The following is a 22,861-nucleotide window of genomic DNA, read 5'->3' on the forward strand; positions in this document are numbered from 1 at the left end:
CTCAGGACAGGGTGCTGATCCATCACAGGGCCCATGGTGTCATCTGTGAGTGTATTTTAGTCATAAATGTCACAGATTAAATTAAAGGGAAAAACTCGGGCCGTACAGACTATAAAACCGTTTACTGGTGAGAATCGTCTCATTCAGGTTATTAATTAGATGCAATAATAAATGCATCATTATTACACATATACATAAATAAATGCACCTTCAGAATTCAAGAAACCTAAGAAATGTGAAAATTAGGGATGTAACGATGCACCACAAGACAGTTAATAACCGATTCAACAATTCACCGATTCAAATCGATTTGAAATGTAAAATGAATCGGTATTCACTTTAAACAGCAGAGGGCGCTGGTGCTATACACCTCGCCTGGTTGGCGTCACTGGCGCTATACACCTGGTTGCCGAATTTTTTTCAGCCAAATTGGACTAAATTCAAAATTGTTTTGCATAGTTTGTACCTCAGAAATAAAAGGGCATTTATTATTTAGATAAATAAAAGATAATCACAAATACAGGCTTTTATTTTATTTTTTTAAGGTATTTTCTCCTCATTTTCCTCCTGATTTAGCGACTCAATTTTGTCTTCCGCTGCTGAGGGCCTCTTCCGACACGTGTACAGCCCTCCTATTCTTGCTCCTGCACGCTACACAGGTGCCAATTATGCCCACTAGATGGCGCTCAGCCGACTGGTGGCAACACAGAGTTTCGAACCGAGGAGTTCAGAAACTCTGTGCTTGTGTGCTAACGGAATATTCTGCTGCGCCATTTTGGCCTTTTATTTTCTTTTTTTAAGAGAAATAATAAAAGGAAACTTTGTCATCATTTGTCTTCAATTTCAGTTTACAAAAATCGTATCGTGAATCCAGTATTGTGAATCGCATCGTGGGTAGAGTGTATTGTTACATCCCTAATGAAAATGTGAAACCCTGATGTTTCTGCTGCAAATCTTGTTTAATAATCGTAAGGTGCTCGGGTGGCGCAGCAGTTCTCCATCCTGGCCTGGACGGGCGTGTCCAGACAAAAAACTGTGTCAGGGCTGTATGTAGAAATCTACCGCTGGCTGGTGGAAAGAAAATCCTGATTCATGCTTGTCGGGGGTGCTCGTGCCAGTCTGTGGTCCTTCTTAATCAGCACGAGGTGCAGGATGACAGAGCACGGAGGGGGAATTGTGCATGTCTAAATCATTTACAAAGTAATAATAATAATAGAACATTTTAATCATTTTGAACATCAAGTTTTTGTCACCTGGATTAAATCTTTGGGTTTTTTTGCTCTTGGATTGAGTGAGTTTCAGGGATTAATGTTCTCCAGGTGGAGAAGTTCATTTCAGACCTTCATGTTTAGCATGTTCTCTCTCCTTTTATATTTATTTAGTTTGTTTTAAAAGCCTGTTTTGATAGAACGATTAGCATCGTACTTTTATCTCTTATTGAAATGAGACTTGAATATTTTTAGTTGTTGTTTTGTGAAGCAGGCGTGTGCTGATCATCACTAACACCGTCTGATATCAATCATTCAATAATAATCAAATCAGCTGAGAAATCAGATCTGTGCTCACGTCCGTCCTGCTTGTGTAGCCAGTAAAGCTTGAGAGAAACGGACAACACGGTTCCTCAGATATTCATCATATTCAGGTCATCTCTGACTACAGTCGGTTCATGTATATCCTGATCAATTCTACAGTCGGTTCACATATATCCGGATCATATCTGTGTACAGTCGGTTCATGTATATCCGGATCATCTCTGTCTACAGTCGGTTCGTGTATATCCGGATCATCTCTGTCTACAGTCGGTTCATGTATATCCTGATCATCTGTGTCTACAGTCAGTTCGTGTATATCCGGATCAGTTTGTGTTTTGAATATCATTCCTGGTTGAAGCTGCTGTATCAGATATCGTCGCTGCTCCTCTGACGTCTGCGCTCTCAGATTTCAAACATTTGTTTATTTAAAGCAGCTGAACTGAGTTACACTCGTGGTTCCTCCTGCGGTTCCTCCTGACTTCCTGTGTTCTGTATCACCACTATGTACCACTAATCATGACGTGATGTTAGGATGATCAGTACAGGCCTGCTGTAGGGCTTCACCTGCTGAGAGATTTTATAGCTTTTATTATTTTAATGCTCTTTAAATTCTGAGAGGACCAAACCCACATCAACGTGAAAATCACTTCCAGGTTTCTGTTCCTTCTTTTAGTTTTTGTACGTTTGTACCGGGCGTGTCGTGTATTTGTGTTTTTATTGCTGATCCTGCTGATCTCCTGCACTCCTCCTTTCATTGCTTTTATTCTCCTTCCCCTCGCTCCTGATCTGCTGTTTTATTTATTTGGAGTAGTTTTATTTCTCCTTTTTGTGGGGGGTGAATTTTTTATGGGGGGGGGGGGGGTGATTCTACTGTAATACTGTAAAAACCAGAGATCAGATTAAAAGAAAGATTTTGAGTAGAAATGAAACATTGAGGGTAAAAACAGAGTCTGTGTTATTTGTGTGTAACGTATTTATTTTACTGGTGCTTGTGTGTCTCAGGGGGGGAGGGACAGAGGGAGGGACGGAGGGTGGGACGGAGGGTGGGATTGGGTTTTATCTAATTGCTGCTGCAATAGCGACCCCTGCTGTCTGATAGAGGCATCGACATAAGTGGTTGAGAAACAAATAGAGCACATCATGACTCTCTATGAGAATCCTCTGCAGGCCTCGACTCCAGGTCTGTGTTGGAGGGCTGCAAGCGGAAAAAAATTGTGATAGAGAATTGGAAATGACTAAATTGGGAGGAAATGTGGCAAAATGAGCAAAGAATTCATGTTAAAACTCACAAGTTTTAATAAAATTGTTTTATTGTGCTTCAGTCTGACAGTTTAATCTGTAATTGAGGAACTTATTCTGCTTCTGCGGCTTCATGAAAGCTATTTAACGTCTCAAAATTATCTTAAAGGACCAAATCAGGATCTGCATGTTGAGTTAATCTGTCGTCTATAAAATAAAGACACGTTTTAATGATCTGATTTACAGTCCGGACTGATTTGAACTGGATTATGAGGCAGTAGTAACTCAGCAGGTAAGGTACAGAACTAGTTATTAAAAGGTTGCTGATTCAAGTCCCACCATCACACGAGATCCTGCTGTTGGGCCCCTGAGCAAGGCCCTTAACCCTCAATTGCTCGAATTGTATTCGCTCACAGTTGTTTGGGATAAAAGCGCCTGCTAAATGCTTGGTGGGTGGCGTTGACGTCGTCACCTCACAGCGAGAAGGTCCTGGGTACGATTTCCAAGCAGAGTTTCCTCCGGGAGCCCCGGTTTCCTCCCACAGTACAAACACATGCAGTCTGGATAATACAGTGTGTGTGTTCTGTGATGAACTGGTGACCTGTTTGGGGTGTTTCTTACTAATTAGCCAGTAAACTGTACCCACTGCGACCCTGGCCAGGATAAAGCAGTGGTAAAACAGAAAATGAATGAATACATTCAGCAGCTGGTTTTTATACACTTATGACCGAATGCAATCAAAGCAGATGGGACACGAACCAGCGACCTTCCTGTCACTCTGAGTCACCTTTACATTTCTTTGAGCTGTAAATGGATTCACACTTTTGGGCGTCGACACGAAATCCGATTCAGATCAAACGTGACGTGTAGCCGAGAGGTAAAAAACACTTTTATTATTTATTTACTTTCAAACACTTGCACAGTTTCAGCATTACAGGAGAACTTTAACCAGACATGCTAATGATGCTAACGTCTGCTAGCTTCATGCTAGTCAGGACCGAACTGCAGATCATTTAGCAAGTTAGCGAGCGAATAAAAGGTTAAAGGACGTTGCTCAGGGTGGGGCTTGAACCATCAACCTTCTGACTGCTAGTTTAGTACCTGAACCCCTAAGCTAGCACTGCTATGATTGTCATGATGATAATAATAAAGAAACATCTAATCGTTAGCAATCTCCGCATCCTGAGGGAAGTTTTCCCGATGCTACAGAGTCAGAAAACAAAACGTGAGACTTGTGATCAGAGGAAAGCGATTTTAATAACGTGATTATCGTTCAGGCAACGTCGTGTCATCATGCAGTTACAAAATCTACTCAAAAACCTTAAAATCAGTCACTGAAAATTCAACGATTGCATAAAATCTCGAAGTAGCTGCATCGCTATCTGTGTTAGCCATGCTCATAATCAGCTGTCGTGTGGTGATATTGTGATTAAGGATTTATTCAGGGTAAAAACGTCAAGCTAGGCTAGAATTGCACTTCAGGTTCATTTAAAAGGCTTAGCCTAAACTCGCTAATGCTACTCGGCTAACTAATACATGGTTTACTCCACACACAAATGTAATATATAAAATGTTCATATATAAAATATACGCCCATATTTGTGCAAACTATTTATGAAACCTTCGAACATAGAAATATGTATGTGTAATGTGTGTAATGTATATACCAAAAATGCTTATTTCTATATATAAGTTACTCAAATATATACAGTACCCTTCCCCCCTGCCCCCTGTTTAGTCCGGTCTTTCCCACCCAGCAGACTAGAAGGCACATGAAAATGTAATCTATGACATATATACCACTATATTAATAATGTTTTTACCATATATGTTACCTGTAAGGTGATTTATTAATATAACATACATGTATACGTGTATCTGGATGTATGTAGATATAAGTTTATAACATAAAATACCCATAATACCCATAATAAAACGTGTGCATGTACATATACTAAACATATCTATAGGATTCATTTTTATATATTATACAGTATGTTGCATCCATATATGTTAGCATATACGTATATTTAATGTATATATGCAATTTTATTATCATAACATATATAAATAAGCTGTAATAAGATGTTTTTTAAAGATTTTTCTTATTTTCATGTCATTTAAGGAAGACGCTTCCATCCTTCTCGCCGATGCCACAATGTATATCATTAACATAATGTTAAATAATTATATGTTACATACATGTGAGAAATACATACACATACACGAGCAGACATGTAAATATATGAAATAGTTCCAGTTTCTAACAGGTTTTATGTATAATACACAAATATGGGTGTATATTTGATATATGATATATTTGTGAATGGGGCTCATGTTGGTGCTGAATGTTTCACCAGTGTTCGTGTTGGTCCCAGTTTAAAGGTTTTATAAGATTTTTGGCAGTTTGTGCTGGAATGTTTATAATATGGCGGCACTAATGGAGTTTAGTTAGCAATATGCTAAGTGTTAAGTAGAATGCTTATTTTTGTTGGTGATGATGTACTGACACATCTGAGGGAAACAAAATTATTATTCTTATTACTACTAATAATATTAATTACAGATGCATTTGTGTATATTATTATATTATAGTGTCTGTGGTATGGACTTAGCTTTAGCTTGATTGGTCTTTAGCTAACTGGCTTTATTTACAAACAAAAAGGTTTAAAACGTTTTTGAAATCATATTAATATCATTTTAACACGTGAATTTTGTATAAATGCTTAATTGTAACGTTTTTAGTTACAGAGATCAGTTATAAACATAAATAAATCATTATGAACACAGCGCAGAGCAGCTCGCTAACACGGTTGCGGACTGTGGCAGTGTTCTGCTGCCCCCCTGTGGTTACAGTCAGTAACTGCTGTGTACCCGAGGGTTTCGGTCTGATTTACACCCATTTTTGTGTGTTTTTATTTTTATTATTAATATTTTTAACATTATTTTGGTTTCATGCAGGAAATATAAACAGTTTGTGTACAGATTTCAGTCTGAGGGGAACAAAATTCAACACGTTTATAAACTCGTTCCTCTTTATGCAGCTCCTTCTGTCAGTAATGCTAAGCTAAGCTAAGCTAAGCTCGTTTATTTTATTAAACATATGACCAACAAGTCCGACGTGAGTTCAGATAAATATTCACAAACACTCATGAAAAGCTTCGAGTCTGAACCGTGATGTTTTGATTAGATAGAAAAATCAGTGAGGGAGGGAGCGGGCAGTCTGTAGCTCCATGCTAAGTGCTAGCTTGTTCCAGGCTGCGATCGTGCTTTATAAAATGTACAAATATTGTTAAAAGTAACATAATAATACAGCTAAAGGAATAAGATTAGCATATTTACTGTAGCCTGTTAGCGACAGCCACAGCATGTTAGATAGCTAGCTGCTAATAACAGCTCGTTTGCAGTGTTAGCTTTTAAGTACATTGTAGGCGTTTCATCTTTTCCTAAAGTTAGCATCTTAACCCGACGACGAAGGGCTAAGATGATACAAAGCCGCCTGGTTTTGTAAACATTATAATTAAACGTAAATATTCGAGGTTTTTGTGGCACTCGGGGTGGTGAGATTATCTTGGGTTCCGTCGCGGGCGGATGCTGGGCAGTACAGGTGCGGGTGAGCGCGGGTCAGGCACGTTGGTGCCCCTTAAGGGCGGGGCGATTGGCAGCTCAGAGTCAGGCACAGGGTCAGGGTGGTTCACTGGGGGCCAAAACGAAGGGCCCCGCACAGGTAACATGCAGAAATGTTCGCTAGGTTATTAATAATGGTGTGCGCGAGTGAGTGATTATTCAGGTAAGATTAGCAAAGCGAGTTTAAAATGCTAATGAGCCTCGATTCGTTTTGCTATGTTCACATTGTTAAAAAACTGAACTTAGCAAGAAGGAAACGTTAGGCTAGCTATGTTAGCATCATGCATTAGCATTAGCAATTCTGGACACTGGTGTGTGTGTGACTTGTTATTTGGTTAGGATTAGCAAAGCTAATTTAAAATGCTAATTAGCTTCATTTGGTTTACATTGGTAAAAAGACAACTTAACGAAAAGGTAACGTTAGGCTAGCTACATTAGCATCATGTCATTAGCATTAGCGATTCTGGACACTGTGGTGTGTGTGAGTGACTTATTATTCGGTTGAGATTAGCAAAGCGAATTTAAAATGCTAATGAGCTTCATTCACATTGTTAAAAAGCAATACTAGCAGTGCTAGTTAGGCTAACTCGGTTAGCATCATGTCATTAGCATTAGCGATTCTAGACACTATGGTGTGTGTGTGTGATCTGCTCTTGCTGCTAGTTTATTCTAACATTTATTACCTCGTGTTATTTTTCCCTCTTAGCTAAAATGCTAATGCTAATAACAGCGCAGTTTTGATGTTAGCTTCTGCTCCTCGTTAGCCTCGTTTATCTCGTTAGCGAGAGGAAACTGGAATGTGGGTCGTGTTAGCATCGGTGTGTTAGCATTACCGTTTGTATTTGTTTGCTAATAATGACGCTCTGTGTCTGATATGGGTGCTAACAATGCTAGCGTTGAGTCGAGGCAGAAATCAGTCACAGAGTGAACTACAGACGTTATAATGACGTTATATAAACGTTATATAAAGGTTGTTTACCCTTGGATGTGAAGACGAGTGGTCCAGCTAAATATCTACAGTATAATTATGGTTTCAGTACGACTCTACTGTGTATACGTGAATAATCATGCTGTTCGCTTCTATAATAATAATGAATAATTAATTATATATACTGTATATAAGTGTATATATATAATGAAATAAATATAAGGTCCGTCTGTGCCGCGTGACTCCAGATGATCTCGCCTCGTCCTGCTCATCCGTCGTTACTCTGAGGGGTCGGAGGAATTCAGGGACTCGGTCATCACGGGGTCAAACGTCCAACCTTCAAATCAAAGCCAGGTCAGTCTGATCAATCTCCTTTGTGAGGTCGTTATTTATAAACCACAACATTTAGCCAGATAAACGCTGAATCACTCTCTTAACCGCTTATCCAATTAGAGTCACCTAGGGTGCTGGAGCCTATCCCAGCTTTTCAATGGGCGCAAGGTACACAGTAACACCCAGTCCATCGCAGGGCAAACACACACACACTCATACACACACACACACATTCACCTATAGGGCAATTCAGTGTCTCCAATTAACCTGACTGCATGTTTTTGTACTGTGGGAGGAAACCGGAGCTCCCGGAGGAAACCCACACAGACACGGGGAGAACATGCAAACTCCACACAGAAAGGACCCGGACCGCCCCACCTGGGGATCGAATTATTATTATTATTATTATTATTATTATTATTATTTTTCTCCGCGACCCACCTTCTGTACAATCAGAACCAACGTTTAATAACATTTAAATATACATAATAAAGTATTTAAATGTAATTATTAGATAGTAATAAGTAATAAACTCACCTGTGGGTCAGATTTGTTCTGCCACCGCGACACTGGTGCAGTTATCCTTACTGTCTGTTGTTATGGCTAAATACTCAGCACTGTGGGGGGTGAGAGAGTAATGAAATATTAAATAATAATAATAATATTTTTTATTATTATTAGCATTATTATTATTATTAAAAAAACAGTAATTAAATCAAAATATAACATTCTGTAGGTTAAATACTAAATAAAAATGATGTATACATCATATAATTTGCATATTAATTAATACAGCAATTAAGTGCATTAATAAATAAATAAACATAAATGTAAATAATAAAAATCTGTCACGCTAGCCGAGCACCGCTGAGATCCAGGTTTGAATATCAGCGGTGCTATCAGCCGTACTGGGGTCTGAAGCCCTGCTATAGACTGGCACCCAGGGCATCCCGGTGGAACAGGACCCACCGAGACCCTGACCAAAACAATAATAAAGATAGCACAAAGTAATCAAAGTAAATAAAATCTTTGTAATAAATGAATTGTAAAAATACTGTTTACGTTATGAATACTTGTTTTTTTTTAAATTAGAATTATAAATTAGAATGCAGGTTAGTAATGTAGGTGAGAAAGCTTTGATCTCTTTAGATTTTCACAAAAAGCATCTAGTGAGCGGCAGTTCTGTGTGATTCTGTACGCCTTGCTTTTGCTCCACGACTGTCTGACTGACTGACAGGATGTTTACATTAACGAGCGGGCGTGCAGGTGTTCCTAATAAAATGGGCAGTGCAGGTGTTCCTAATATAGCGGGCGTGTACTCACGCGCTCTCTCTCAGCGCCTCCTCTCCAGCCGCGGCGATTTTCCTGTAGCAGTAAACCATCTCAACCAGTAACCAGAACTGCAGACCGATAATCGACACGTACATCATCACCTCCGACAGGATGGAGGCCAGAGTCCTGGTTACTGCACACACACACACACACACACACCACACACACCATACACACCACACACACACAACTATGTGGTTAGGGCTGGGAGTGTGTCTGAGGAATCTGTGCCCATTTGTTAGAACGTCCAGGTGTTCAGTTTGTGTCCTGCACACATGGGTAGAGTCATGCTGGAACAGAAAAGGACCCCCCTGCCCCTGCCCCTGCCCCGCCCGCTCACCCTTGGCCACGACGGTGAGGTTGACGTGTCTGTTGGTGAAGTTGCGCTGCTCGTGGTTGGGGAAGATGAGGAAGCGCTCGAAGAAGCAGTGGTACATTCCCGTATCATTGTAGGTGACGTTGAGGATGCTCAGAGATCCGTCCTGCAGGTCCGGTGTGTCCTTCGTCCCCGCCCACTTCAACCGGCCCTCGAACCGCTCGTCCAGAACCACGCCCTTCATCTTACCCCCCATATCAGAGTAACGGTACAGCTGTAACACACACGTACACACACACACACACATATACACACACGTACACACACACACACACATATACACACACGTAAACACACACACACACATATACACACACGTACACACACACACACACATATACACACACGTAAACACACACACACACATATACACACACGTACACACACACACACACATACACACACGTACACACACACACACATATACACACACGTACACACACACACATATACACACACGTAAACACACACACACACATATACACACACGTACACACACACACACATATACACACACGTACACACACACACACACATATACACACACGTACACACACAAACACACATATACACACATGTACACACACACACACACATATACACACGCGTAAACACACATATACACACACGTAAACACACACACACACATATACACACACGTACACACACACACACACGTAAACACACACACACACACTCATTCTTGTAATTGCCCTATAGTGAGGACCGGGTAAAAGTACAGGGTAACTGAGGACCACAGTTTCTGCTGCAGCTAGAGAGAAGCTGTTTGAGTGTTTGGCCTCTAGATGTCGCCCAGATGTGAGGGGTCGCTTGAAACTGAATGAATTACAGCATTTACAAAAAAGTTCTCTACCGCTAAACTGAGGACCGGTTCCGTTTCTATTTTTTCTATGAAGAAAACACTCATATCTTAATGTAAATACCAACAAATATTAGAAAATGAAACGTTATACAATTAAACTGCAATCGTAAACTAATTTTAATAACCATATGTGTCCACAGTAAATAATGAAAGTCATGACATGCAATGATTATTAACGCTTTATTTTGCACTTCATCCGAGTGCATTAGCATTTAGCTTAGCTAACGAGGTTCCGCCATTGTACTTAGTCTCCGCTCAGCAGAAGCCCCGCCCACCAGGCTGACTGAGCAATAGCGGCTGAGCAGCAGAGGCTCCAGCCAATCAGGTTCTAGAGCGCTCCGTATGTTTGAGTAAAGCGTCTGCTCTGCTGCAGGTCTGTAGAATAACCGCTTCTGATTGGCTGAAATCTCCGTCAGTCAAAACACGGCGTTTTCTCCGCGAAAAGCAAAGCGCGTAAAGCGCGTGTAAGGTAAACCCGTCCACTGTACCACTGTACCTGAGCATCATCCCCATACTAAACAGGTCCATCAGAACACACCAGATCAGCTGATAATGCACACATACACAACAATACACACTTAAAGCATGTGGTCATTACAGTCCAGTATAACAGCACAGTCTCCACACAACAAGCACAAACACATCTGCAGCTGGAACACAAGTCCAGCAAGTTTACACTGCACAGCGGCAGCCTATCAACCCCCACTGTCCTACCTTATGATGAGTGAAGCGCTCCAACATGTGTGATGATCCAGTCCTGCATTAACAATCCCAACACACCGTCAAAACAACATGCACAAGCGTCCATTTACTAAAGTAACGCACTACAGTTCAGTAAAACAGCTCGTTTAGAGAGTTTTGAGCAGAAAAACGCGCCAGCAGCCTCTGTTCATTCACTACTTGGTGCTCCGAATCGAGCAATTGATTCTTGAACCCTGCGAATCGACTCATTTCATTTCTAGCGATTATTTGCACGGAAATGACTCCTTGAGTCGACTCGATTGAATCAACAGAATGAGTCGATTCCTCTCTCCCAGACCTATAGTCATTAGTGAGAATCTATTGATTCAGTCGAGTCGATTCCATCTACTATAACCTGGCTTGGAAGTTCATTTTTAGTATTTTAGTAGAAAAGAGACATGTTTAACATTTCATTTCATCATTTCATTACTGCAAGGTTAATTCAATAAAACCCCAAATATGTATATAAAGAAGTAATAGATGTGGAGCTGCACTACTAACCCTAACCTTAATCTCTTTATTTTTGCTCATGGTTACAAAAACACATTCTAGTTCTGCACTCCTCTGTTGAGGTGGTTAGTGTTATGTACATGTGTGTTATGTCTGTATTTGCCAGACACTTCATATCAGTGATTGTTAGTAAAAGCTTTGTTAGTTAAAGTTACCAAACATGGGTTAATGGAATACATACTGTATTACTGTAGTGTGTATCATGTGTCTAAGAGATAATCTTGTATTGTACAGGCTGGGCATAAAGCGAGGGGCAGCATACCACCAGGGTGATTCTGTTCATATACCCAATGTATTATTTACATATAAGATATTCAAGTGTACTTACAAAACCTTTCTTCCACCTGAGTTCAGTGGATTTGTCATTTCCTGATACTTAATTTTAAAAAGACATGCTTGCTCTAACTTTGCAACTTCAGCTCAGAATTGGTTTGTCAATGATTTGACTAAAATGAATCGGACAAAACAGACCAGAAACAATACAATTTAAACATTTTACTTCTTACATTAAAATGCTATATTAAAACTTCTTAGCTTAGCTTAACTGTTGCATGATGATGATAACTGTTCATAAACATGAATTATAACCAACATTACAACATGAATGTCAGTGTCATCCATCCAGCTTTGCAACCGACCAATATAGAACAAGTGACATGAACAGAACATAAAAATGATTCCTTGGCTTGACATGCACTCAGTGATTTTTTTTAGCACGACTCACAATTTTGTTATGGATAAAGTACTTCACATCTCTCCACGTTCTATATTTTAAGGCACTTTCATTCTGAGTGCATTTTAAACAGTCAGCTTTTCCTGGGACCTGGAACCGCTCAAGGAATACAGCTAAATGTTTAAAAACTGCAGCCTGCTCCTCCTCACTCCATGCACGCCTCTTGGTTTCAGAAGTCTCTGAAAGCAGCAGAAAAGTGAAGGTCAGGGTTAACAATGTTTTCCCTGGATAATTAATTCATAATGTAATGTGAGAACAGTCTACCATCCAAATAATATCTGGACAACAGCAGTCCTGTGGTCGGAAACTGACCAGTAGATGAATGGGTTAGAGGGGGGCTGATAAATTGTGCAGCAACAGATAGACTGTACTGTGATCTGTAACTGTACACTTACAGTGGAGAACGTAGGAGTTTCTAATAAAGTAGCGAATGAGTGTACAGAAGTGTACCTAATAAACTTAGTACAGTGCCATCAGAAAGTATTCACACCCCTTCACTTTTTCCACATTTTGTTACGTTAGACATATTTGAAAACCGATTTAAGTATAGTTTTCTTTTAAATAATCTACATGAAATAGCCCATAATAACAAAGTGAAAACATGTTTTCAGACATTTTTGTAAATTTATTACAAATGTAAACATTTAAACATAATAGGTACATAAGTATTCACACCCATGGCTTAATATATTGTTGAAGCACCTTTGGCAGCAATCACAGCCTTCTTGGGTATGTCTGTACAAGCTTGGCACACCTGTTTTTGAGCATTTTCTCCCATTCTTCTCTGCAGATCCTCTTAAGCTCAGTCAGGTTGGATGGGCAGCATCTGTAGACAGCCATTTTTAGGTCTTTCCAGAGATGTTCAATTGGATTCAAGTCCGGGCTCTGGCTGGGCCACTCAAGGACATTCACAGACTGCTCCTGAAGACACTCCATTGTTATCTTGTGCGCTATGGGTCATTGTCGTGTTGGAAGATGAATCATCGCCCTAGTCTGAGTTCCAGAGCAGGTTTTCTTGAAGAATCTCTCTATATTTGGCTGCTGTCATCTTACCCTCTATGCGGACTAGAATTTTGATTCCTCTGGTCTGAAAATCCTTAAGCGGGCTGCCATGTGCCATTTAGTGAGGAGTGGCCTCCATCTGGCCACTCTACCATGAAGGCATGATTGGTGGAGTGTGTTAGCAATGGTTGACCCTACTGGATGGTTGTCCTATCTCCACAGGGGAACACTGGAGCTCTGCCTTAGTGACCATTGGGTTCTTGATCACCATTCTTCTCTTTTCTTCCCTGATTACTCAGTTTGGTCGGGCGGCCAGATCTAGGGAGGGTTCTGGTGGTTCCAAACTTCTTACATTTCCGAATAATGGAGACCACAGTGCTTTTCGGGACCTTCAATGCTGCCAACATTTTTTTGTATCCTTCCCCAGATTTGTGCCTTGACACAATCCGGTCTCGGAGGTCTAAAGACAATTCCTTTGACTTCATTGCTTGGTTTCTGCTCTGATATGCACTGTCAACTGTGAGACCTTTTATAGACAAGTGTGTGTCATTCCAAATTATGTTCAATCAACTGAATTTACCACAGGTGGTCTCCAATCAAGTTGTAGAAGCATCTCAAGGATGATCAGTGTAAACTGGATGCACCTGAGCTCAATTTTGAGCTTCATAGCAGAGGGTGTAAATACTTATGTACCTATTATGTATAAATGTTTACATTTGTAATAAATTTACAAAAATGTTTCACTTTGTCATTATGGGCTATTTCATGTAGATTTTTTAAAAGAAAACTATACTCAAATCGGATTTCAAATATGTCTGAAACGTAACAAAATGTGGAAAAAAGTGAAGGGGTGTGAATACTTTCTGATGGCACTGTAGTTCATTAGTCTTCTTCATGCTGAGCCAGTGGGAATACGTTTTCCATTCAAGCAAATAGAATCATACCTCATATTGCTCACAAATTCTGTGAAGACTGAGACCAATTGATGAAACATTTGGATTCAGTTGTGCTTCTACTTAAATGGAATGAAAACCTGCAGTCACACTGGCTCTTTGTGAAGAAGATTGATGACCCCAGCTCTAATAAAATGCAGGACAATGGTTTACAATATGCATGCTAAAACTCACTGGGCTGCTCCATCAGCTTCCTCTTCCTCTGCTTACTAGTGGTAACGGAGCCGTAATCACCATCGTTGTCCTCTGTGAAAGGGAAGGGGGACAAAAACCTTTGTACAATAGCTTTTCAAATACATTTTATAAATGTTCACAATTGAAGGTACTTATTAGACATTAGACATTTGAACAGAAAGAGAAAAATATAAATATATAAATAACATTGAGATACTCTGTGGTGGACAAAGATGGGTGCATAATTAAGGGGGTTTTCCCATTATAAAGTCAGACTATGCTGGAGTGCATTTAAACAGGACTATAAATAAACTAGGCTTTTAATGTAGCTCTTGAAAACATCTCAGTTTGGTCTGCTTTTTAGACCAAGTTACTCAAGAGATGAAGACTTACCGTAGGAACCAAATGCCCCCCAAATAGTATGAAGCTCACAGAATGCTTTGTTGTTAAGTTGCATAATTCTGTAATGCATGTAATATTTGATGCTTAGGCTACCACAGTAATCCTGTACCATTAAGAGCTTTGAAAAGCCTTAGTTTTACACTATACAGCTATGAAAGTTATGTATAACGTGTGGCAGTGGTAGAAATTGAGAGGCACAGTTGAACTGAGCCGCACAGTTGTTGACAGTGTTGTTTTTCCATGGACTGTTTTAAATATAAGGAGAAATGTAGAGCTATTACACACATCTGCTGAGCTATGGATACATTCATCTTGTATTTGTTTTCATTTGCAATAGTAAAAATTGAACTACACTTACCATCCATTTCTGTACTTTCATTATCATCTTTTTTCCTGCTTCTTTGCAGTCTGTTTGTCTTTGGTAAGTCAAAACCTAAAATTAATTATATAATCAAAATAAGCAACCTAGAAATATACACAGTAAAACTTGGTTTCCAAGACAAGGATTAAGTCTAGTCTGGTACTACTCTTTTATTTAAAAGGTAAATAAATGCTGTGTAGTCTAAGACAATATTTAATCTCTGTCTGGGAAACCAAACCAACGTTTTATGAGAATATACACCTATCAGTCATAACATTAAAACCACCTCCTTGTCTCTACACTCTTTGTCCATTTTATCAGCTACACTTACCATATAGAAGCACTTTGTAGTTCTACAATAACTGACTGTAGTCCATCTGTTTCCCCTTTCACCCTGTTCTTCAGTGTCAGGACCCCCACAGAGCAGGTATTATTTAGGTGGTGGATGATTCTCAGCACTGCCGTGACACTGACATGGTGGTGGTGTGTTAGTGTGTGTTGTGCTGGTATGAGTGGATCAGACACAGCAGCGCCGCTGGAGTTTTTAAATACTGTGTCCACTCACTGTCCACTCTATTAGACGCTCCTACCTAGTCGGTCCACCTTGTAGATGTAAAGTCAGAGACGATCGCTCATCTATTGCTGCTGTTTGAGTCGCTCATCTTCTAGACCTTCATCAGTGGTCACAGGACGCTGCCCACGGGGCGCTGTTGGCTGGATATTTTTGGTTGGTGGACTATTCTCAGTCCAGCAGTGACAGTCATTTTCATTTCATTTCCGCCTGTGGTCCCGTCTGGGACATAGGCCGCCGACAAGCTCTCTCCAGGCATCACGATTCCGGGCGAGTCTCTCCAGCTGTCCCCACGTCTTGCCCATCTGCTTGGCGTCTGCATCCAGGTCTCGGCGCCAGGTATTTCTAGGCCGTCCTCTCTTCCTCTTCCCTTGGGGGTTCCAGGTGAGGGATTGTTTGGTGATGTTGGATGTAGGTTTGCGGAGGGTGTGGCCAATCCATCGCCAGCGTCTCTGAAGGATGTCTTGGTCAACAGGCTGCTGCTTTGTTCGTTGCCACAGTTCTACATTGCTGATCTTATCGGGCCAGCGGATCTTTATGATCTTCCTGAGGCAGGTGTTAATAAAGACCTGGATTTTCTTCATGGTGGTGACGGTGGTTCTCCAGGTCTCTGCTCCGTAGAGTAATACTGGCTTTACTATGGTGTTGAAGAGCCTGATCTTGGTGGTGGTGCTGATCTCGCTGGATCCCCAGATGTTTTTCAGCTGATGGAAGGCTGTTCGTGCTTTACCGATGCGGGTTCTGACATCTGCATCTGTTCCTCCATGGCTGTCCAGGATGCTGCCGAGATAGGTGAAACTATCCACCTCTTCCAGCGCCTCACCCTGGACTGCGATGGGTGTCTCGTTAGATGCATTTGTCTTGAACACCTTGCTCTTCCCTCTGTTGATACTAAGGCCCAGTCTAGCTGAGTTGTCCACAACGATGCTGGTCTTTTCCTGCATCTGTTGTTGGGTATGGGAGAGGAGAGCCAGGTCATCGGCAAAGTCGAGATCGTCCAACTGCTTCCAAAGTGTCCACTGAATGCCGTTACGCTTCTGGTCTGTAGATGTCTTCATGATCCAGTCTATGGCCAGCAGAAACAGGAAGGGCGAGAGTAAGCAGCCTTGCCTCACTCCGGTTCTTACTTCGAAGGCGTTGGTGAGCTGTCTGCCATGCACTAATCTGCAGGTCATTCCTTCATATGACTTCCTGATGATGTTGGTAATCTTCTCTGGCACTCCGTAGTGTCTCAGTAGTCTCCAGAGGGTCTGCCTATCAACGCTGTCAAACGCCTTCTCGTAGTCGATGAAGTTGACGTAGAGAGGCGAGTTCCATTCCAGGGACTGCTCCAGAATGATACGCAGGGTTGCGATCTGGTCCGTGCACGATCTTCCCTTACGGAAACCAGCTTGTTGGTCACGAAGCTGCGAGTCAACAGCGTCTTCCATTCTGTTAAGCAGGATGCGGTTAACAGCAGTGACAGTGAGGTGTTTAAAAATTCCAGCAGCGCTGCTGGGTCTGATCCACTCATACCAGCACAACACACACTAACACACCACCACCATGTCAGTGTCACTGCAGTGCTGATAATCATCCAATACCTGCTCTGTGGGGGTCCTGACCATTGAAGAACAGGGTAACAGGGTAAGTATGCAGAGAAACAGATGGACTACAGTCAGTAATTGTAGAACTACAAAGTGCTTCTATATGGTAAGTGGAGCTGATAAAATGGACAGTGAGTGTAGAAACAAGGAGGTGGTTTTAATCTTATGCCTGATTGGTGTGCATCTTCACTATACTCCAACACAGTGGGCCAAACTCATGAAATGCACGGTGACATTAAGACCAAACAGGTAAGAATTACAGGCACATTTGTATCGTTTGCATTAAATGTGGTGCTACCATGCTTTTGTCACATATTCAAGCATGTGTAGGCACATGTACAAGTCAGCAACACATTTATCCAATCAAATCTCAATATCCATTCATCCTAGTAACTAATTACATTTTAATCTGTTAGAACTGTAAACTGATAAGTCAAAACTTGTTTTCATCTTTAATTTGGCCACTATAATCCAGTGCTGTGGTGTTTGTAACCACTCAGCTTAGCCTGTGCGGAACACAAAGTTTTATGAATCTGGCCCATTATGTTTAAGAGTAACTTCATTCCACTTCAGTATATGCACAGTAAACTCACCAGGATCTTTTATCAGTTTCCTTTTAACCCTGGTGCAGGGGCCATCATCATCATCACGGTCACCATTATCTGTGGTAAAGTGATCACAGCACTGATTAACTTTTGAAAAACATTTGGACAAGCAATATTCACCAAACATTCTTTGCCTGTGATACAGTTGCGTACCCTGATGAAAATGTGCACATCACCAAACCCAACACATTTTGAACATGCATAATTACATACTATACTGAACAAAAATAAAAACGCAACACTTTTGTTTTTGCTCCCATTTTTCATGAGCTGAACTCAAAGATCTAAGACTTTGTATATGTACACAAAAGGCCTTTTTCTCTCAAATATTGTTCACAAATTTGTCTAAATCTGTGTTACTGAGCACTTCAGTGGCATATCAAGATGCTGATTAGACAGCATGATTATTGCACAGGTGTGCCTTAGGCTGGCCACAATAAAAGGCCGCTCTAAAATGTGCAGTTTTACTGTATTAGGGGGTCAAAAAACCAGTCAGTATCTGGTGTGACCACCATTTGCCTCACGCAGTGCAACACATCTCCTTCGCATAGAGTTGATGAGGTTGTTGATTGTGGGCTGTGGAATGTTGGTCCACTCCTCTTCAATGGCTGTGTGAAGTTGCTGGATATCAACAGGAACTGGAACACGCTGTCGTATACGCCGATCCAGAGCATCCCAAACACGCTCAATGGGTGACATGTCCGGTAAGTATGCTGGCCATGTAAGAACTGGGATGTTTTCAGCTTCCAGGAATTGTGTACAGATCCTTGCAACATGGGGTGGTGCATTATCATGCTGCAACATGAGGTGATGGTCGTGGATGAACGGCACAACAATGGGCCTCAGGATCTCATCATCGTATCTCTGTGCATTTAAAATGCCATCAATAAAATGCACCTGTGTTCGTTGTCCATAACATACGCCTGCCCATACCATAACCCCACCGCCACCATGGGCCACTCGATTCACAACGTTGACATCAGCAAACCGCTCACCCACACGACGCCATACACGCAGTCTGCCATCTGCTCTGTACAGTGAAAACCGGGATTCATCCGTGAAGAGAACACCTCTCCAACCTGCCAGACGCCATCAAATGTGAGCATTTGCCCACTCAAGTCGGTTACGAGGACGAACTGCAGTCAGGTGGAGACCCCGATGAGGATGACGAGCATGCAGATGAGCTTCCCTGAGACAGTTTCTGACAGTTTGTGCAGAAATTCTTTGGTTATGCAAACCGATTGTTGCAGCAGCTATCCGGGTGGCTGGTCTCAGACGATCTTGGAAGTGAAGATGCTGGATGTGGAGGTCCTGGGCTGGTGTGGTTACACGTGGTCTGCGGTTCTGAGGCCGGTTGGATGTACTGACAAATTCACACTCCCTCAAAACTTGCGACATCTGTGGCATTGTGCTGTGTGATAAAACTGCACATTTTAGAGCGGCCTTTTATTGTGGCCAGCCTAAGGCACACCTGTGCAATAATCATGCTGTCTAATCAGCATCATGATATGCCACTGAAGTGCTCAGTAACAGAGATTTAGACAAATTTGTGAACAATATTTGAGAGAAAAAGGCCTTTTGTGTACATAGACAAAGTCTTAGATCTTTGAGTTCAGCTCATGAAAAATGGGAGCAAAAACAAAAGTGTTGCGTTTTTATTTTTGTTCAGTATAGCTTGGCATGGTTCTTAGTCCTGGTCCTGGTTAAGCACTGTCCCACATGCTACGTTTTCCCATCTTTAATGGAACCCCAACTGAGAACTAAAAGCTCCTGTATAGGGTGACATCATAATGCCACTGTAATGTGCTTATTAACATTTTGACAAAAAGCCTATAATTAACTGCCTACTTGTTACTACTACATGAACTACAGTAAAGGATGATTACAAATTTTGCACAGCACTTTTAGTTATGTGTTATACAGTGGTGCAGCAATTGAGCTTACCGATTTGTGCAATACCTAGATAATGATGTAGTACCCAAGACCATGACTGGCCTCAGTTTTGTCAGGGGAAATGGAACATGTTTGGCCATTTACATGAACAACAATGTCTACACATCTAAAATATCTGCTTCTGGTTTAACATGCTGTGAGGAGAGGCTTGTAAGGTTTATTACAAAAGGGAAATCCAGAGACGCAGTCAAAAAAACAGGCAATGGTCAAAAAAAGGGAGCTATCCAATATCCATTTAAGCTAAATGCTAGAACAAACAAACAAAAAAAACTACAAAAAACTACCCATCTTGAGAAAAAGTTAAAAGTCTGAGAAAGACAGGAATCAATAAATTGTGGTATTGAGACTGACCAAGTACTACAACATTATCCATTCTCATACAAATACAAAAGTGCTGAGAAAAATTTGGAATTCAACCTTGTTAGTGCTTAATAACACACTAAACCAGTTGAAGTCTTTTCCAAAAAGTTTTACAGAAGGTGATCATTTAAGGTAGTTATTTCACTAAAATACAGCTTGACTGTGTAAATTATTTAAACGATGAAAACTTACCTTCTGTTTCTGTAATTGCAACATTGTCTGGTTTATTCTGGCTTGGCTGCTTTGCTGATCTTTGTTTCTGTGGATCTTGTGCCTTACTGCTACCTGCAAGTATTCATGAACATTAAGTTAAGCATCCTATAAAAATGCCTATGATGCCTTATGGTATGAACACTTATTTTTGTTTTATTAGTATTAAGTATTAATTAAGTGTGATAACATAATTCAGACACCTAAAATTGTGACTTTTGGCTTGTGGGTCTAAACACTTAAGCGTTACTGTGTATAATCATACAGCATGAACATGATACTAAAGAATCAAATTTATGATTCTTTTGCAAAATAACCAACATGTAAAGTATCTATTCAGATGTATTAAAAATATTGTTCGGAAGCTTTTTAAACATTTATTTAGAAACATACCAGGAAGTGAGAAGTTAAGGGTGTTGAGATTCTGGCCCTTGATGGTCTCAGTGCCCTTCTCCATTGCAAAGAGAAGCTTGCTGATCCTTGACAGTTGAAGTGTTTTATCAGTCTGTCTGTAGAAATCACAATGCACCCTAATGTCATGCCCCATGAACCTTGCAACTTGCTCCAACTCTTGCTGGTCAAGATTCAGCAGCTGACAAAGTGTAGCAACCTGCTTTCTCAATCTGGTTGATCTCAGGAGTTCTGGGTTTTCTGCCTTGCTCTCCTCAGCAAATCTCCTCAGACAGTCACAACCAGAATATCATATATTCTGATATCCACTATACTATCCCCCTGTCCCACCTGTTTACACTCCTCTCCTGCGTTTCCCCTCAGACCGTATCTTGTGTTCTCATTGACTGTTTGACACTGCACTCATTGCCAGTCGGGCAACTCAGATCAGATATCTGACATGCTAGAAATCTCGAGCTGGTCGGATCGAGTTGTTGGGTAGTTCACACATAGCGACTGAGAGCCGTTTTGTGCAGTTTTGATCGCCGAGCGAACACAGAGTTGCTCCCAAGCCTGCAAATCTACCGCCGACCAGTCGCCGAGTGAAAATCAGGGCAAACCAGGCATTAGACAACTGACTCAGAGCAGGAATGACTGCTTTGTCATAAGATGAATGTCAAGCACAGGAGGAATCTGATCCTAGAACAGCCTTCTACTAGCCCTACTGCTGTCTAAAGTGCCTTGTAGCACTGAGGTTTTAATTTTAGTTCACAGTACGTCATTCTGTGTCCTAAACCACACTGACAAGTCTGTAAGACCATAATTAAGATCTGGATGCTATCTGAGCAGGTGGAGAGAAATTTTGGTGATTTATTTATACAGAATGTATTTTTTTATGTATTTTTACTCCAAACATGTCTTGGCTGATTTGACTACATCTGAGATAAGAGGAAAATATGATTTCTGGATTAACCATTCCTTTAACAACAGGTTGCATGAGTAAAAATGGTGGAACATACCTGCTCTGTTCTCTCTGCCATTTTTCTGTAATCATTAACTCTGCAAAAGAAGACAGAAGAGTTAGAAATACTGCAGTAAACATTAAAATAAACACATTAAAAGAAATAAACCATCAATGCAATGGTTATGTGACTAATTCTAAACTTAACTGAACACCAGCTTATCTAATTTAGTCAGAGCCAAAATTTAACAAAACATTAAATCTTTTAATAACTAAAGTTATAAAGGCGACTACTGACCATGTTTAATGTAAAGCTGATATTAGCAGAGTGAGAGTGAGAGTGAGGTGGGGGAGGGGAGACAGAGCTTGTCTGCATCAGGAGTGTGGAAGCTAATAACTCAGTCACACATAGTGTCCACACTTGTGGACAGTTCATTTAAGGCTCTTTTTTCAATTTTAATAAAATTTAGGATAACTTTTGAATCAACTGAGAACCTAACTGCAGACTATTTTATTAAACTTAAAAAAAAAAAGATATGCAACAGGGCTACACTATGTAAAATTTGTATATTTACAAATAGTATTATAAATGTGTTTATTATTTTATATATATATATATATATATATATATATATATATATATAACATGTTATATAATCATTTATATATTATTTTTAAAAATTTCCATATTACATTTTTTGAAGTATTTCTGTCATACTATTTTAGCCTTTTTTCTTACTCATGGGCAACTTACTCATTTAACTTTTTTTCTAAATAAAAGTAACATTTAAAGCAAATCGTGCAATGTAAAAAAAAGACAATTTTTTAAAATCTAAGTAATTCATGCATGAAAGGGTTAAACTAATAAAAACATGTTTTAAAAGTCACCATCATTACTCAATATCACTTTAACTAACACTGCTGGAGTAATTACCAGTGTGAAAACAGTTAGACAGCATCTCTACACTAACTGAGCAGTAAACTCGCTAGGTTAGCTCATTAGCATGAGAGAAGCTGCACTCACCTGTGTGGATGAGCTGTGTGAGATCTCAGATCCGCGCTGCTGCTGCTGCTGCTGAGCGGGTGGGGGTGGGGCGGG

The 22,861-nt window shown here is 40.6% G+C and overlaps 2 protein-coding genes across 2 annotated transcripts in view; both read right to left on the reverse strand.

The window, feature by feature from the left end:
* Positions 1–7,554: 7,554 nt before the first annotated feature.
* The window catches only part of scn1ba (sodium channel, voltage-gated, type I, beta a), a 32,568-nt gene continuing 17,261 nt past the window's right edge, over positions 7,555–22,861 (reverse strand). Inside the window, exons 4-7 of the mRNA XM_062985153.1 lie at positions 9,332–9,581; positions 8,983–9,124; positions 8,197–8,276; positions 7,555–7,663 (exon numbers count right to left, since the gene is read on the reverse strand). Coding sequence (XP_062841223.1) covers positions 8,204–8,276; positions 8,983–9,124; positions 9,332–9,581 — 465 coding nt within the window. The 3' untranslated portion in view covers positions 7,555–7,663; positions 8,197–8,203. The remainder of the gene's footprint in view (positions 7,664–8,196; positions 8,277–8,982; positions 9,125–9,331; positions 9,582–22,861) is intronic.
* LOC134301411 (uncharacterized) lies at positions 12,021–21,148 on the reverse strand. The gene is made up of 6 exons (XM_062986111.1): positions 20,805–21,148; positions 20,394–20,486; positions 17,877–17,945; positions 15,124–15,198; positions 14,364–14,435; positions 12,021–12,413 (listed from the first exon to the last, which is right to left on the reverse strand). Exons 1-6 carry the CDS (start codon positions 20,956–20,958, stop codon positions 12,199–12,201), a joined length of 678 nt encoding a protein of 225 aa, XP_062842181.1. The 5' UTR covers positions 20,959–21,148; the 3' UTR covers positions 12,021–12,198.

Source organism: Trichomycterus rosablanca, chromosome 23, assembly GCF_030014385.1.
Source record: "Trichomycterus rosablanca isolate fTriRos1 chromosome 23, fTriRos1.hap1, whole genome shotgun sequence".
Taxonomy (NCBI): Eukaryota; Metazoa; Chordata; class Actinopteri; order Siluriformes; family Trichomycteridae; genus Trichomycterus; species Trichomycterus rosablanca.

Coding starts and splice junctions, on each gene's coding strand:
- LOC134301411 (XM_062986111.1), bottom strand. CDS start 20,958: ATGGGGCATGACATTAGGGTGCATTGTGATTTCTACAGACAGACTGAT. Junction 20,487..20,804: donor CCTTAACTTCTCACTTCCTG/GTATGTTTCTAA, acceptor GAATACTTGCAG/GTAGCAGTAAGGCACAAGAT. Junction 17,946..20,393: donor TGCAATTACAGAAACAGAAG/GTAAGTTTTCAT, acceptor ACTTTACCACAG/ATAATGGTGACCGTGATGAT.